This window comes from Strigops habroptila, chromosome 3 (assembly GCF_004027225.2).
Source record: "Strigops habroptila isolate Jane chromosome 3, bStrHab1.2.pri, whole genome shotgun sequence".
NCBI classification, from domain to species: domain Eukaryota; kingdom Metazoa; phylum Chordata; class Aves; order Psittaciformes; family Psittacidae; genus Strigops; species Strigops habroptila.
In genome coordinates, this window is record NC_044279.2 from 79,292,376 (window position 1) to 79,309,022 (window position 16,647).

Consider the following 16,647-nt stretch of genomic DNA (forward strand, 5'->3'; position numbering starts at 1 on the left):
AGACAAAGTGCTGAGGGAGCAGTTCCTCATATCTCAGATGTTGTGTGCGTTTCTTGTTGGGTTTGGCCTGAAGGCAGCGCTGCTGCATCCTTCTGTTGGGCTTATGTGCCGGCGGCTGTTTCAAGGGACTGCTGGAGCAAAGTGCCTGGGTGACGGTCATCGGGTTGTACAGGGAACAGGAGAGGTCGTCTGGTCCCAGCAGGGACCACAGAAGCTACTCTGTTAATTGTCTTTTCCTGCAGCATTCCCTGTGGTAAACTGATGGTCAGTTTACGCTGGTGAACACTAAGAGCTGTTCTGCCTTGTTGCCCTAAGTGCCTCTCCTAGCAAAAATCCCCAGGATGAAGAACCAGGATAAAGATACATGATCTCTTCGGGTACCAGTTTACACCACTGTGAATAAGGAGGGGGCAAGCAAATAAAGCATGGGTGCAGGTTTAAAGAATTAACATGCTGAGAGGAGGTGTAGGAAGGGCATTTTTCTCCGCACAGATGCGCCTGGTTGCAGACGCGGTCTGATCTCTGAGCAGGATTTGTAGCCCCCCTGTAGACCCTCTGGTGAACATGCCATGCAACACAATGTTGCTGAACTCTGTCAAATAATGGAGACTCAGCTGGCAAACTTGGAACTTTATGAAGGATCATTGCAGGGTGGGTAAAAGCAAGATTATAAGCTATGTCTGGCATTAACACCAACATTACTCACAAACTGCACAGAGTCCAAGTTAGAAGGTGGCCGGCCCAGAAGCATCCAAAGAGCCAGGGCTCCAGGAGCTCCCAGCGCCTGAGGAGTCTTGCTAGCCATGTACACAGCAGAGTCATTCCCTCCTTGTGCTTCTTTGGCCTGTTCTTTTGTACTGTTCTTGTTGCTAGAAAGACTTCACTGCAGTGCAGAGTTTGGTTGCAACCGCCCAGTGTTTCTACACAGGTTTGAAAGCATCTTAGACTGGTTTTGGCTCATTTACAGTTTCTTTTCTTCTTTAAGGCTGTTCTTATTTGGAACACACACATTATACAGTTTTAATTCTTAATCTTTTGTCCAGAAGAATAGACTATGCAGAAGGAGAATGCCTGAGGGTGTGTAATGGGAATGCTGTGGCCACATACATCCCTGTCATGTACGATATCACTGGAGGGGGAGACAGCTGAGGCTTTGAAGATTGCCCGCTCTTCACAAAGCTTGGGGTCTTCTGTTAGGACAATACTGGGGTCAGTGGTACTGCATCAACTCTAACTGCTTTCTCCCAGCAGTGTCTGCTGACTTGGAGGACAACAGTCCTCTCACATTTTTTACTTGACACTTTCATCACACCAAGAGGCAGCTCTGGGAAGCCTCAAGAACAGCTCCAGAAGTTTAGGAGAAGCATCAGCAAACTGGTTATGACATCTTTGGAGGACAAATGTAAGACTGGCCAGAGGGCTAGAGAGAGGAGGAACTACCTCTTATTTTGCAGGACAGAGTTTCAGTTACCAAGCAGAAATGGAGCTAAGCTGTTCCTGCTCCTGCTCCACTGAGTGCTTTCCCTTGCCTCTAGCCAGTTAAATGCATGCTGCACTCAGTTCAAGTACGTAACAGTTGGTAATGCAAGTAAATCCCATTGATTTTCTTATTGCTAGAGTTGGAAGAAGGCGTTTTGGAAAGTCCTAATCTTATTGGCAGGTTTTTTGCCTCAAAATCATCTTGTTGCAGCTGGATGTTGCCATACCCCTCTATGAAGTCATGGGTGGCTCTCCTAGGAGACGGGGGATGCTGGCCCAGCCAACAGAGGGACAGGCTGCTGCCCACCAGCTGCTAACATCTTAAACATCTTCAACATCTTCCAACATCCCATAGGCATGAGGACATCTGCCACACCTGTTGTGGGCAAGCCAGATTTCCTTTAAGTCCACCAGGAACAAGACGTAAGTAGATAGTGTATATCTTTATGTTCCTCATTATGTGTTCTGCTTCCTTACACCACTTAGAATTTGCTTTCAAGAAAATGTCAGCAAACTGCCTGAAAAGTACAACAGATTTGTTCTATTTGACTCTGCTATTTTCATTCAGCAGTGATTGTCAATCTCATAAAGATATGTAACGTGGTGGTGGTGGGTTTTTTTCTAAATTAGAATGTATATTTGCACACAGGAAGTCATTAGAAGCCAGGAGCTCCTGCCTCTCCACACCCAGACATCGCTGATCTGCTGATTGGCAGTCTCTTGCTGCTAAACAAGTACCTCTAAACTGAGTGCCACTTGTGTCAGGAGATGGGAGATGTCACATTTTGGAGAAATGACACATCAGGTCATCACGTCATCCACCATGATGCCTTATGCAAGGCAAGGCAGTGGTTTCTGCCTCCTCTGAATTGCATCTCTTGGCCCACATTGCTCAATTCATGGCTTGTGCTGGTCCCAGTTTGTCAGTCTCTGCCATCCACCCATACTCCTGAATGCTGGTTTTATTCCCTGAGAGCTGACAGAGCTGCTTAACAGCCAGAATCTGCATTATCATCTGGTGGCTTTTGAACACAAAAGCAAAGAGGAGTCAGAAGAGATGATCAAAGTGGGAACAGTGGGGGGAAAGGGAGGGGAGCTGTCGTGGTTTGAGCCCAGCCGGTAACTCGGAACCACGCAGCTGCTCACTCACTCCCCCCCCTTCTTCCTCTCCCTGCTCCCGGAGGGATGGGGAGGAGAATCGGAAGAATGTAACTCCCACGGGTTGAGATAAGAGCAGTCCAGTAACTAAAGTATAATACAAAACTACTGCTGCTACCACCAATAATAATAATGATAAGGAAAATAACAAGGGGAGAGGGTACAATTGCTCACCACCCACCGACCGATACCCAGCCTGACCCAAGCAGTGGTCTGGGCCTTCCGAGTAACTCCCCCCGGTTTATATTCTGGGCATGATGTGCTGTGGTATGGAATACTCCTTTGGCTAGTTTGGGTCAGGTGTCCTGTCTCTGCTTCCTCCCGGTTTCCCGTGCCCCTCCTCACTGGCAGAGCATGAGAGATTGAAAAGTCGTTGATTAGAGTAAACATTACTTAGCAACAACTAAAAACATCAGTGTTATCAGCATTGTTCCCAGGCTGAAAGTTGAAAACAGCACTGCACCAGCTACTAAGAAGGAGAAAAATGGCTGCTATAGCTGAACTCAGGACAGAAACACAACAAAAAAGTGAAACCCAGAATGGAAGGGTTATGAAGCCAATGTAGAGCTTCCTTGTTGTAATCTCACCCATCTCTCTACTTTCACAGGCACAATCTAGTTATTAATATAATGTATAATATTGGTAATATTGAATATTAACAAACATGTATGAATTTGGATATGCTTTTAGTATGGGGGAAGCTGATACCAAAAAAGGAACCTATACACAATCCTACTAGATTAGTCTATCATGGCTATAAAAAAAACTTATAAATTGGATCTATAATGAAGATTTTAATCTTTTTTCATTATCTGGTTTAAAAGTGGTTTTTCAGACAGAACATAAAAAAATCCCCAAATAAACCAAGTACAGGAAAGACAGGTTTTACAATACTCACGTACATTTTTATTAATTCTTTTATTACTTTTTTTTTCCAAAGATCAAAGCAAAAAAAAGCAAACCACAGCAAATCAGAGCAAGAGACTGCAAATAATCTTCCTGCTTCCAGCTTTGTTTTTAAAATCTGAAAAATAAGGACATTTGGTAGCATATTGTGAAACGCAGAATCTGAGCACACCGTTGGCGGTCCCACACTGGTGAGGCTTGAAAATAAAGCACTTGGTGCATTAATTGGGCTGTAATCCTACAGACATTTGTACGTGTTTAACAACCCATTTCAATCAACAAAGCAGCAACGGTGCACTGAAATAGTTACCTGTGGGTTGGCAGGAGCAGGGCAGTGCTGAGAATAAGAGGTCATTCACAGCCTGGAACACTACAGCTGGTTTCTTTCAGTTGTGTGGCAAAGTTGTGTGTGTTTGCTTGTAGGCCCATGCTTCTCTTACCTGCTATCTACTGGAATTAGAGTTTATTTAAAGAAGATCTCTGTCTAGCTTCTTAGACAGGGATGGGACAGGAAACAGCAGTTAAATATGCTTCAGCTAGTCCCTGTAAGCAGTTCAACAAACATGGAATTGAGCCTACCAGATTTAGCACTAATCCACACTAAGACTTTAGCAGAGACAGCCATCCTGTTGGTGATGTGGACTGGCTTGTTGAAATTGTTTTCTCCCACCATGTTGTCATCTCTGATATAGAAACACAATAGAAGAAAAATCACACATTCTCACTACTACTACTCCAGCAGTAAGGAGTATTGTCACAAGTACAAGTTACAGTTCAAGGTTATCTACAATGCACTCCAGAAAATAGCTGAAGAAAATGTGCGACGTATTTGAAGTGTTACCTCCCAGAAGCACCTATCAGCCAGTTCCCTACTAATATATTTTAGTGCCAATTCCCCAATCTGTTACATCTCTTGCTCTGTTGCCACTAATACGAAAAAAAGCCATCAGTAGTTCATTTACCATAATGAATCAAAAAGGTTTCTGCAGGCACAGTTGCTGCAGCCATTCTCACAGCAGGAGAGAGAACTCTCACTTCATTCACTGAACCTGCTGTCTCACCAAAGAAGTCACTTCATGTATGGCACGCTGGTACTTTTCTGAGGCTGCTTTAAACTCAGCCAGGTGCTTCTCATAGCTTCTCACAGCTCCCAGAAGCTGATTCCTTTCCACAGCTCCCAGGATGGCATGGAGGATCATTTCAATGCCAAGCCCAAGAATGGTGATGCTGATTCCCCCAAGAACAGATGCCCCAATCTGTGCAAGGAGACTGACGAGCTTGCTCACAGTGAGAGTTAAAAAATTGGAGCTGAGAAGTTTGATAGCTACCATCCCAGCTGTTGAAGTCGCTTCTCCAAGAACAATGGAAAAAACTTTATGGGCTATTGCTATTTTCTCCAACTCGGGCTCTTTGATGTCATACAGCTTCTGGTACAGCACAGGCTCTAGCTTTTCCTTCATGTCACTATCAATCTTCTGTACTTGATGCTGAATCTCATTCATTGCTTGGATGATAATGTCACAGTTTTCCTTCACTGTGCTGCTCTCTCTCATCCGAATGTGGGTAATGGTACAGCCCAGGTGTTCATTCAGCACTCTAGCTAGCTCATTTGTTGCATTGAAATTTGTGGACATGCAGTCAAGCAATTCCTGGTGCAGGTGGATCAATTCTTGCCTTCTCTTGGGGTTATCTGGGTAAAGGAGGTCACTCAGCGCCATTCTTCAGAAATAGGCTACTTCAAGAGAGAAAAGAAATATATTACTCTCTTCAGCACCCATAACCCTAGCCCTTACAGAGCAGTGAAATGTCCTTCGTCTCTGCCTCACTGGTTCTTTTTATACTCAGCAAATCAAATGCCCAGGCATAGCTCGTAAATGTAAAAATCTTAATTCTTGTTTTGGATCTTTAGCCAAATGATTGGAAAAGGACCTTATGAGACATTGAATATACCTGGAGCAATAAAAATAGCTAACAAATAAGCAATTAGCTGACTGGTAAACAAATGTGGGTCATTCTTCCCCTTGGAAACTGAAGATGGTAGAAGCTGAACTAGTTCACTAAAAAACAGAACAATCTTATTAATCAACAGAATCTAAAATAAGCTGTGCAAAGGAAAGGCCTGTTCTAGACACACCTCTGTATCAACCTTTTTTTTTTTTCCCTGTTAGTACCAAATGATTTTTAAACAACTATGATGACTGATGGAGTGGGCACAATCTGTATCACCATAAGGGTGTTTTATGCCAGTGTAGCTCATTTCTCCTCACATTCAAGAGAAAATGTTAGTATATGAGCCCTCTGTTCTTACAAATTCACACTTGGGAATTATAGAAAATAGTAAAAATATCTATGATAAAGCCATCCTAACCTATATCACCTTATACACATCTCCCACTGCGTTTTCTTCCCTGGTATTTATCCCCTGTTCCCTCACTGTTTATTCACCTCCCTAATGCTGGAGGTAATTGATTCACCATTGTTTTGTCACTCGTGAACATTGAACACTGAAGACAGCACCTGATGTTCAGCATGCCATGGAAGCATCTACTGCAGCAGGATGTCTGTGCTGGCAGACGGCCTTAGAGCAGCATCCACTGACTTGCAGGGAGAGCTCCGCTTGCACAGCCACACTCCCTCCATACCCAACGTGTCCTGGATGAAGTCAGTATCAGAAGATGCTCACCAAGCTCTTAGGACATGACTGAGCAGAATCTGGTCCTCCCTTATCACTGTACAGACCAGAGCACTAAATATAACTAATTTGAGTCCTCCACCTATAAACACTTATGTCTAGCCCTTATGGTCATCGTTCTCTGAGCTGTCGCTGGTTTGCCAGCAAAAGGGCATATTTAATACATTTCATTACCTTCATGTCAATATATAGAGTCCAAAGCGACTGAATTACCCATGATCATGGAGTCATTCCTCATGCCATTTCCATTTAATCCATCACCAGCTGCAAAGTAAGAATTCTTTAGCATGATTTTGACTTAAATGCATATGTCTTACTTTGCAACAGGGACAAAATAAATAAGCAGGATGACTCGTTTCTTTGTTGGCACTTCTCTGTTCTCAGACCTCTTATTACAAATCTGGCATACTTTTATGCAGTGCTTCACAGATTTCCAAGATAAACTACTTCTCGCTGTTGGTGCCTACATATCACAGTTATAACTTCAAATAGGTATGTGTAGGGGACTAGCTAGATTTTTCTTCTTAAAATAATATTTTTATGTCATTTTGGTCCTTTGCAGTTCTTGCTTTATCTGCTAACTGTAAACCATCTGACAGTGACTTAGCTGTATTTTACTAAACACACCCTCCCCCACAAGATCCATGCAGAAAACCAGAAAGATTTCAACAGTTTCCTATCCAGCTTTTAGTCACTGTTGAAATACAAGCCAGTCTGAAGAGAATTTCTTCCACAATATTTTACACAGTGCTGTGCATTTCTTTCAGCCACTTACCTTGTAGCTCTGTCAAGAGAATAAACTCTTTAACACATTTTTCTTTTTCTTCAAGCTAGAGGGAGCAAAGCACACATACAGCAAAGGTTTGTGATTTTTAGGAAACATAAAGCCATGCCAGTGCAAGGTATGATTTCATACCAGTCCTGCCTCAAGGATATTGCTGACTTGCTCTCTGACTCAGTGCAGTATTAGATCCTTTCTACTCGATTGAGACTTTGTTGAAAGGTCATTTGTTTTACCTTATTTGTAGAAACTGAGAAGATAAAATGTTTTAAGAGGAATAGGACTTCAACAAATACTTAATGTGCTTGACAGGTATGGAGACTTTTAGCACCTATTCTTTATGCATATTTATTTCAGCTTCCTATAAATACTCTAGATTCTATGTCTCTTAATACTAAAACCACCTTTTACTCTTCACATTAACACACAATAATTTTTACATTTGCTTTCCAGAGTTAGGGAGACCACATATATTTCTGTATTTCTATTTCTCCAGCTCCAGGGAGATTATCTCCTGAAGCTTTTCTAATTAAACATTTAGACTTCCTACCTGATTTTGTCTGAGTGCTCCTGCAATCAGCTGAAATGTGTATGGGTGACTTCATTCTCTTTCCCGTGTGTTCCTCTGGTGGTTTCCAGCAGCATGTGATGAGTTAGGGATCCAAAGGCTGGGCTTCACCTGGGTCCTGTTGCCTGCCTGCTCATCATTAATTCTATTGTGTGATGTTTACCCAGATTCATCTCATTTTCTTACTCCTGCCCCCTTCCAATTTTAACAGATTTCATTTTATTTAATTTCAGTTCCCAATTGTTAGATCCTCCAAAGGCCTTCTGTTCCTGGAGATAATAGGTACAGTATGAATCCCCTTGCTTATAACAAAGGTACCAGCACAGGTACCTACAGCCATGGCTAAAAGGGAATGGTATTACCCTTCTTTGCTGCAGTTTGCCAGGTCCTCTTCTCTGATGCCATGAGAATGGAAGAAGTTGTGTGGAGCCCTAGAGCCAGCTCTGGCTGAACAGCAGTGGAGGCTAAAATCAATTTTGTCATTTCACACAATTTCAGACCACTTTTGCCATGGAAAGGGAAAGAAGGAAGAGAAAGAGGGCTGAACTGAGCACTGAGAGAAAAGTCTTAAAAAGTATGAAGTGAGATGGGAAATTTCAACTGCTTGGACACATCTAACCACAGCAATAGCTGATGAAACACGTCTGCTGGAACCAGCCTGGCTTTCCAGGGCTCTGGCACAAGCAAAGGCAACATCAGGAGCAGTCCCTCAGCCACGTGATGTCTCAGGACTATACCTGCAGTTGGCCTTGGGAGCACTCTTAGGTGCAAGCAGGAGGACAGAACTTCCCTAGCAGTCAAAATAGTAGCAAGGTGGGAGCCCAAGCAAGGGAAAAGTTTTGTGCTTCCACCTGTCAAGGGATGCTTGCAACATCTAGCTGCTGTATGAACTGACAGATATGGGTCACTTCACAGGGAACTGTAGCCTGACAAAACATTGTATTACTCAATCTTCAGCCTCTTGTTCCTTGAATGTAGATGTCTGATGCATTTGATTTTGCTTTGTCTCTTCCCCCCTCCCGACAATATGAATTGAATTCTGCATATAACCACCAGTATACACAAACTGAAGGATTATGATTCTAAGAATGATGTAGATTGTTTGTTAGGACTCCCATAAATTTACCAATAAACACTAAAAGAAAAGAATAATTGACTTACATCACTTCCATTCCTTTTCAGATTACATGCTGAAGGTCAGAGACATAAATTCCTGCAGCCATAAGAGTAACAATACTTGCTGCTGTTTACACCATATTTTGCTGGCCTACTTGGTAAGATCCTACGAAGGCTGACAAAGACCTGTTTCTGTGTTTTCTTCTAACATCTTGGGAGAGGGAGGGTCAGGTAGATTGATAATTTGTAATACTGGTTTCAGAAATGTGACATTCTAGCTGAAAATATTGTTAAAGAAAATTCTCCGCTCTAGGTTTCCCAAAGCAGAGTCTCAGACTTCTGATTCTTACATAAATAATTTACTAATGGAATGTTACAGGAATAGGAGCAGCTCAAGACTGGGTGCCTCTACGGAGGGACCCAGAACAAAGAAATTCCTGGGGTTTTCTACCATTACAGTCTATGCACCTTGCATGCGCTTCTTGGCCCAGTACTGAATTTTGGTCTGGGGTCCCCTTGTCCATCATTGTGCTCTTTCGTTACCTCCAGGCGGTCCATAAATTTTTTATCTCTCTGTTGCTTCTTGCTAATGAATGCAACTTTTTTATCTTCCAATTTGCAATGGTCTCATGGTCTTCATTTACATAACTAAGCACAGGTTGTAAACTAACCTCAGCTTTATCTAGGCGGGAGTTAGCTGCTTTTGGCCTAAGGCTCCAGCAACCTTTAGCTTCCCATGCTAAGCAATTACTCATATAGCTAAAGAGTATAGTATATATATAGTTACATACTTATAGTATGTATATATGCATACATAGTATACATATACTACGGTGTATAGTACATATAATTACATACTTATATAACTATATAGTATAGCTAAGCAAAACCACCAGTCAAAAGAACACAGTTAAAGGAATTCAGCTAACTAAACTTAACTCACAACAATATATCTAATTTTATTTCCCTGTGCCTTCTGGATTTCCTCTGTTTTTCAGAGTCAGATCCCACTCTGGAAATGTTAGCCCGCCTTGGTTTTACGAGTGATAAAGAAAGGCTGGTCAAGGCCTGCCAGAATCTGCATGACTTAGTGTACATCTATGCCTCTTCCATCAACACAATATTCCGACTCCTCAATAGAAATTTTGGCACCAACTTCCCTATCATGTCAGTAAAAGAAAACTTCAGCATTAAAGATAATCTGCAGTTCCTGGTCAGTGCTTTGAAAGAGATGCAAGACAACATGGAATCAAAAGACAAAGATGTACATGAAAGCATCAGCCAAAGTTTGTATGCTAGGATTGCTGGTCCCATCACCTCCCTGCAGGACAGGATCACTGCAGTAAAGGAACTTTATGAGAAATACAAAGAGATTGTAGAAAGCGTCATGGGTGTTCTCGTTGCAGTGATGTTGAAACATGACAATTTCCCTGACACAGTAGAGTTTGCTCTTCATCAGTTACTGAGTTCACCTGCCTTATCCCTCCAAGTATCAGAACTTCTCATGGATTATGCTGATATTGTGAAGATGCTGCAAGAAAATGAGACACCAAGTACTACAGAAGGCAGCTCCTCCTCGGATGGACCATCACAACCACTCAGGCTTCGCTCTATATCGTCTTCCTCTTCACTTCTTGTTTTCCTACAAGCTATCCTTCAAGGACACAGATCCATAAAGAAAAGCCTGAAAATAGCAGCTGACTACTTAGAGGAGGCTTTCAGGGTGTTGAAGCCACCTTGTGAAAGATTCCAAATCTTTGCCAAAATGGTTGAGGCCTGCATCCAAGCGATAAAAGAGAAGCAAGAAGAGCAATAAATGTGCTGATGTGTCAGAAATCCATCTTTATTCCTGTAATTCTCACATAGGAGAGAGTTTGAGCATGTCTGAACGCACATAAAAGAGGTATCTGCAAGAGCAGTTTCTAATATTTTAATTTCTGAAATCTATGCTTAGTGTCTTTGAGCATTTAGTGGTCAACATCGAGTTCTAACAACTTATTATTTCAAATCACTGGTAAAGCAAGAGCAACAAGAAAGTAACATGACACATAGATAGAAAAAAGTTAATGGTAAAATAGTTCTGTATTGAATCTGTTTTAGCTGCCTAGGCAACCATGTCTCAGGACTTCAGGGCAGCAATTCAGTTTCACAGAACATGTTACTAGGTTTCAGATTATTAGATGTTGGCCTCTTCCATTTCAGACACCTAAATCTGATACACAAGATGCTGAGCCTCAAACTCCTCCATTTAATCTGCTAAAACATGAAGACATCAAAATTCCTTAAATGCCTTTTGCACCCCACAGACAGACTCTTTCTCACTGAAAATAAAGGCACAAAGAGACTTGCAAAAAGTCCAAAGTCTGTGTGCGTCTTTCCTGAATGCATATGGGAAAAGCTACATACAGTGAAGGGTATCACTGACCTATTCTTCAGAAAGATCATAGATAACTGCCTTTCTACCTGAATGTCTCCTTTCATGAACCAGGCTGAATGTTTCAGTCTCAGCTAGAGAGCTGCAGCTCAAAGCAAAGGGAGGGTTGAAGCTTCTGTAGCAGCAGGAACCCCAGAGTCTCATTTCCTGTAATTCTTCTTGCCCGCTATTCAAGTGTATATATCTAGATGCAGCCAGAGAATCAGTCACTGTGAGCCAAGCACATGAAAACTCCAACTACACTAGGAAGAATAGCAGAGGTGAGGGCAGTGGAACCACTGTTCTTGCTACTTGAAGCTGAAAGAAAGTCAAGAGAGCAATCATTTAGACCCTTTTTAGATGCCTAGAGCATCTCACTCTGGAATGATTATTTTTTGCTCAAAGGTTGCATTGACACACTGTTGTCCAAAGAGACAAAAGAAAGAGTATAGGTAGTGTACTCATTAAATGACAGGGACATGGAACAGACCCAGTGAGGTCTTCCAGCATGGAGTTAGCTCTATAGCCAGGAAACTATGTATGTGCTTTGCCAAAGGATACCTTTCCTCCTCGTTGTCACAGGACAGAAAAATCCATGTTGTCACAGGAGAGGAAACACCACTAAAGCAACAGTAGTTTTGTTTGCACTTACCTCAGCTTGCCAGAGTAGTAGTGGACCAAAGCCCAGAACAGTCCTGAGGCCTGAAGCGTAGCAGCGTTGGAAGCCACCAGAATAAACATCTGAATTCAAGCTGCCTGCAAATCTCATCTGCCTTTGCAATAGGAATGCTGGGGACCCAAATGCATGTGTCCCATGACATCCTTGCAATGGCAGACGGGATAAATGGAAGCTGCAAAAAACCCTGCAACCTGCTGTGTATCAGCTGAGTTGTGGGGTGCTCCCAGGTTTCACAACAAACAAGTAAAAACTGGGTCATGTGGTTCTCATAGGTGAACACAGCTACAGATTTGGTGTTGGGTGTGGACCCGTGCAGGTGCAGCTGGCGAGGGCTGCTTGGGGTCTTTGGAAACAGACTGTCCTGCTCCCCACCTCATAAACCTCTATATACCATACCTTCCACGAGATGGCAGTGGTACTTGCTGTAGTTCCCAACAGAATGGAGATGCAGCCGGTTACCGTGCTGTGCCTGAGAGAAGCTTTTGACAAGGAATGTCTCATAAGGGGGAATGAGGACTTCCTTCTCAGATATGTAGTAAGAAAAGCCTTGCATAGCTGCTCCCAGGCAAGTGGTCACTGTGAACAGAGTTTCATTCCCGAATTTCTGGGCTTCATTCCAGAGGCGGGAGGTGGAGGTGAAATGGCCAAATCGCACCTTGCTGCCTTCCATGGCTTCGATATACAAGTCTTTTACACCCCTGTGCACCTGGTAGCACTTACGTTTCCTTGTGCTCTCCTTGCTGCTCTGCCGTTGCTTCATTATCTGGATAGCAGTTGTCAGGTAAAAGTGAAAATATTTGAAACTGAAGTTGTGTCTGTAGTGTTCTGGAGAGCTTCCTGCTACAGATGTGGCCCAGTTCAGCTGAGAGTGCAGGGAAGAGTTCATGGTGTAAGCCATGAGGACTATGGCATGGCTTTTGTGCATCTCCCTCAGGAGACCTACAGGGCTCTTTAACAAGGCCTCTTGAGCCTTCTTCCAGAGACTCAAATAGTCCTTGTTAGCAGCTATTTCCTTTTGGAAATAGTCTCCTCTCTCCAGTTCTTCCATCACCTGCTCTCTGCACCCTAGATACTGGTCATCAAAGGAATGCAGAGCCATATCCATCATGAGCTGGCATGCAGCCTGCAACGTAAAAGCAAATGACGATTAGCATCACGTGTGTTTTGTGTATCTCTACGGATGCAAGCCAAGCTTTTCCCTACCCTCTTCTTGACTTTTCATCATTACTGGCAAAGCAAGCACAGCAAGTAGGCATCTTCGACAAAATCATCCTGAGCAACCTCAGGTTATTGTCCAAGTCCCACCTCAGGCAAATTCCAGCCAGGATGCCAGAGTTCTTATTTCATGTGGATCAGTGGCATTAAAAACTTAAAGAGAGTTGGCCCTTCAGAAAGTGAGGGTATAAAGCCTGCAGGACAGACCCACTGTCCAGTTATTTCAATATTCTGCTCATGATTAATAAGTGCTTTTGAAGAGGGAAAGAATAAGCAAAAATAAGAAAAAGTGCTAGGGGCAATGCAGCCTGAACACTCTCAGAGGGAAATTTCTTCTTCCTGTCTTGTCACACCTCTCGGGCATGATGTTCAGTAAAGGACAGTATAGTAGCAGTGGGCCGAAACTTTTTTTCATCCAATTTGTCTGAGTGAGGCCAGCTTGACTTGTCATACTTTAAATGCATGAGTAAGGATTTACACAACTGGGTGCTATAACAGGAAAATAACCTCTAATATGTAACACTATCTGTTTCTAGCATTTCTAATTAATAAAAATCTTGTGCAATAAGATCTAAGAAATGGTATTAGTTATGACATTGTTCTTTTTGCTGTTTGATCCCCTAGTGGACTGGTCAAGTACTGTAATGAGCTGATAGTTGAATTCTACAAGTAGAAATTCACTTCATCTCAAGTATTCATCCTAGACACATAACCAGATTGATACCTTTCTTAGCCTCTGGCCCATAAACTACACAGGGATTCAGTTTGGCTATGATACCATAACTTGTCTGAGGGAAAGCTAAAAGGCATCACAAGAAATAGAGCAATATTGTCACTATCCCATCCAACAACACATTTTGTCAGAGCCTTGGCTGAGACTGGCTGGAAAAAAAGGAGAGGACCACAATTCCATGAGATCTACTCACAAATGTACCCTGGAAAACCATCTGGCTCCAAACCAGAGGAAATTTCTGACCAAGTAGTTAAAAGGAATTTGGACAGGTAAGAAATTGAACAGCGCAACTGAAAGTAGAAGAGTTAAAACAAAACCCAAAGCTCCTTAAAGAACATGTTTCAAATAAAAAAAAAAAAAAAAAAAAAAAGGCAGAAAGGGGGAAGGTTTATTTCAGTGGGATAAGCAATTTTACCATTTAAAATAAAGAACAATGTTAACAATGTTTACTCCTTTTACCAGCATTTGCGAGGAGATCAGCAACAGAAGGCTAGCCAGCAGCACTGACATCCTAGAGTCTTCCCAAGACACCATAAAGAATATTTTGACCAAGTAGAGGTGATTTACATGTATTTCCCTTTTTCTTGAACTGGAAGATTCTGCAGTTTGTAATTTGCACTCAGGTCTTGGTGACGGTTCTTCAACTAAAGATCATTCATCAGATTCTTACAGCAATTCAGGAGTCATTAATCAATCCAAACAGACAATCTACTGGTAGAAGTGAGCCAACAATCCATAACGAAGGGTCTGGTTGCACCAACTCCGTCTGGCCTGGTGTCCTTCACCTTGATAGTTCTCTTAATTCCAATGTATCTGATGTTCTTGTTCTTGCAAAAAGGAACTCCCTGGCTTGGAGATGTCAAGGCAGTTCTCTCCTGAGGAGTTATGTGTCAGGATGAGGTGGAGAGCACTCCCTGGTCAAGAGCTTAAAAAGGCCCTTTTAAAAAAGTGCAGAGCTCTGATAAAGCCAACACAGAAAAGCAGGGTAGGTTGGGATCCCATCTGGAAGCAGAGATAACATAACTGTCCTCCTCCTTAGCTCCCCCTGGTTTCTAATAATGTGCAACCAATCCTACCCTTACACCACTGCAGAGTGGCACCTTGTTGGACTGTTTACACTGAGTAAGCTCAAAATGAGTGTAAATATGGATTCTATACTGAGATGAACCACTCTCTAGTAGCTGCTTTCCAGTCAACCTTCCAAATAACAGCAGTTAGTCACTCACCTGCGAAGCCCCATGGTCTCTAATAACTCCTCTGCACGGAAAATAGCCAAGAAGAGATGTTAGGGCCTTGTTCTGGCTACAGAGAAGGAAAGTCCATTTTCCATTGCCTGCTAGTGATAGGCTGGGTGAGGGTGGCACCTGCAGACATGGTGTGATTCCCTGAGAAAAGAGACATTTGTGCATCTGCTTGGATTACAGGGATAGAGAGCATTTGCAGAATATTGCTGTGTCCTGGGTTTAAACCACGACGTGCTGAAACAGGATGAGAGATAACGTAAAGTCTCATACTGGGCTGCTTTCAAAGTAATCTATAACTGCACCAGCTGATGCTGCTGATGGTATCTGCAGCCACTGGTGATAAGAGGTGATGGCAGGAAGGATGACACAAAGTGAGAAATGCAGCCTACCCACTTTGCTGTCTTGGAATTGCTCTATTATCTTGGGCTGTATTTCAGAAAGTGGTTCTTTGGCTGCTAAAAGTGAGTCCGCAGAAGGGCTTGTGAATTTATTCAGAGGCATCTCCTATTCTGCTTGTGAAAAGATAAAAAGGAGCTAAACTGTGGCAGGCTCCAGTGGGAACTTGAAAATCAAGGAAATCAGCCCCACTAAAATTTCAATTCAGCCACATATAATCGAGTTGCAGGTTATGTCTCTATTTTTCCCTTCTGGCTTCTTAGTGTATGTTGTAGGACGAAGCAAATCAGGAAGAAACCCACTGTATTTACATTTTCAAATGCTTCAAAAGCAACATAATCATTAACTACAATAAACACAACGGACATAAGATGGCAGCAGAGGATTTGTAGTGGTGCTTCAATCTGCCTTAACCAAGAGAAAATCGAGTTCCTCCATTCCAGCAGTTAATTTTTGCACTCAGATCCCCAAAGGTGGTAATGACATCTGGTGACAAAGAGCAGACAACATGATCAAGGCCTTCATGTGCAACTTCCCTGAAAAAAAAATCTACTGAAAGGGAGAGAAAAATATAAAACTAATTCAAAGATGCAAATACAGTCAGGAAGTTTGATTTTCTTTTTGTATGAACAAAATCATACAATAATAACCCCCCTAGCTTGTTATTACAGCAGGCACTAGGATTTCACTAATCTCTCCAGTATTTTTCCCAGCAAAATTTTCATTGCTTTCAATGAGCATTTTGTTCATTTTTGCTGGATGGCATTCAGTTCAATTTTGCTGTGAGCTGTGAAGCTGCATCAATTTATGTCAGTAGAGGAACCAGTCCCAGGTGTTTGACCAAGGCAAGCAGAGATGCTTATTAACTGTCTTCTCCTTGGCCAAGATCAGCATAGCCGGTACAAGTCGTAGCAGCTTGCCAAACAAGAGATGCTCACACTCACACTGGCAGCCATCTCTGTGCACTTATCCCATATCCTTACTTCAGGGCAAGGGCTTTCAGACAAATGCTGAACTCAGCAGATAGTAAATCAGGAAAAACCTGGCTCTCCTCTCCATCACCGTCACCGACCTGAATTGCAGTGCAGTCACTTCTGATTCACACTGAGGCATGGGAGGGGAGAAGGAAGCCTCATGCACCGGGATCCTGCTCCTCAGGGGTCACAAGACCAAACTTTATCTTCCAGGCATCTCTTTAACTGCAGGTAAAGGTTGTACAGAGGAACAGAGAGAAGCAGCATACCAACCTGCTTTGCATAAGCAGTAT

The 16,647-nt window shown here is 42.6% G+C and overlaps 2 protein-coding genes across 10 annotated transcripts; both read right to left on the reverse strand.

Moving 5' to 3' along the window:
* Nucleotides 1-3,212: 3,212 nt before the first annotated feature.
* On the reverse strand, nucleotides 3,213-12,163 carry SMCO3 (single-pass membrane protein with coiled-coil domains 3). 8 transcript variants are annotated; one of them, XM_030481023.1, is made up of 3 exons: nucleotides 7,567-9,507; nucleotides 7,011-7,065; nucleotides 3,213-5,275 (listed from the first exon to the last, which is right to left on the reverse strand). In XM_030481023.1, exon 3 carries the CDS (start codon nucleotides 5,259-5,261, stop codon nucleotides 4,584-4,586), a length of 678 nt encoding a protein of 225 aa, XP_030336883.1. In that variant the 5' UTR covers nucleotides 5,262-5,275; nucleotides 7,011-7,065; nucleotides 7,567-9,507; the 3' UTR covers nucleotides 3,213-4,583. The 8 variants fall into 8 exon arrangements, with proteins under 8 accessions (XP_030336883.1, XP_030336879.1, XP_030336885.1 ...); XM_030481019.1 differs by having other exon boundaries at nucleotides 3,213-5,278; nucleotides 7,567-9,506; XM_030481025.1 differs by lacking the exons at nucleotides 7,011-7,065; nucleotides 7,567-9,507 and adding an exon at nucleotides 11,766-12,163 and having other exon boundaries at nucleotides 3,213-5,278.
* ART4 (ADP-ribosyltransferase 4 (Dombrock blood group)) lies at nucleotides 11,200-14,708 on the reverse strand. 2 transcript variants are annotated; one of them, XM_030481017.1, is made up of 4 exons: nucleotides 14,200-14,708; nucleotides 13,009-13,201; nucleotides 12,189-12,917; nucleotides 11,200-11,431 (listed from the first exon to the last, which is right to left on the reverse strand). In XM_030481017.1, the coding sequence occupies exons 2-4, from the start codon at nucleotides 13,061-13,063 to the stop codon at nucleotides 11,337-11,339; spliced, it is 879 nt and encodes a 292-aa protein (XP_030336877.1). In that variant the 5' UTR covers nucleotides 13,064-13,201; nucleotides 14,200-14,708; the 3' UTR covers nucleotides 11,200-11,336. The 2 variants fall into 2 exon arrangements, with proteins under 2 accessions (XP_030336877.1, XP_030336876.1); XM_030481016.1 differs by lacking the exon at nucleotides 13,009-13,201 and having other exon boundaries at nucleotides 12,189-12,915; nucleotides 14,200-14,705.
* Nucleotides 14,709-16,647: the final 1,939 nt, after the last annotated feature.

Coding starts and splice junctions, on each gene's coding strand:
- SMCO3 (XM_030481025.1), bottom strand. CDS start 5,261: ATGGCGCTGAGTGACCTCCTTTACCCAGATAACCCCAAGAGAAGGCAA.
- ART4 (XM_030481016.1), bottom strand. CDS start 14,274: ATGGTGTCTTGGGAAGACTCTAGGATGTCAGTGCTGCTGGCTAGCCTT. Junction 12,916..14,199: donor TGATCTCCTCGCAAATGCTG/GTAAAAGGAGTA, acceptor TTTACGTTGCAG/GCTGCATGCCAGCTCATGAT. Junction 11,432..12,188: donor CCACTGCCATCTCGTGGAAG/GTATGGTATATA, acceptor ACTTTCTTTCAG/CTTCAAGTAGCAAGAACAGT.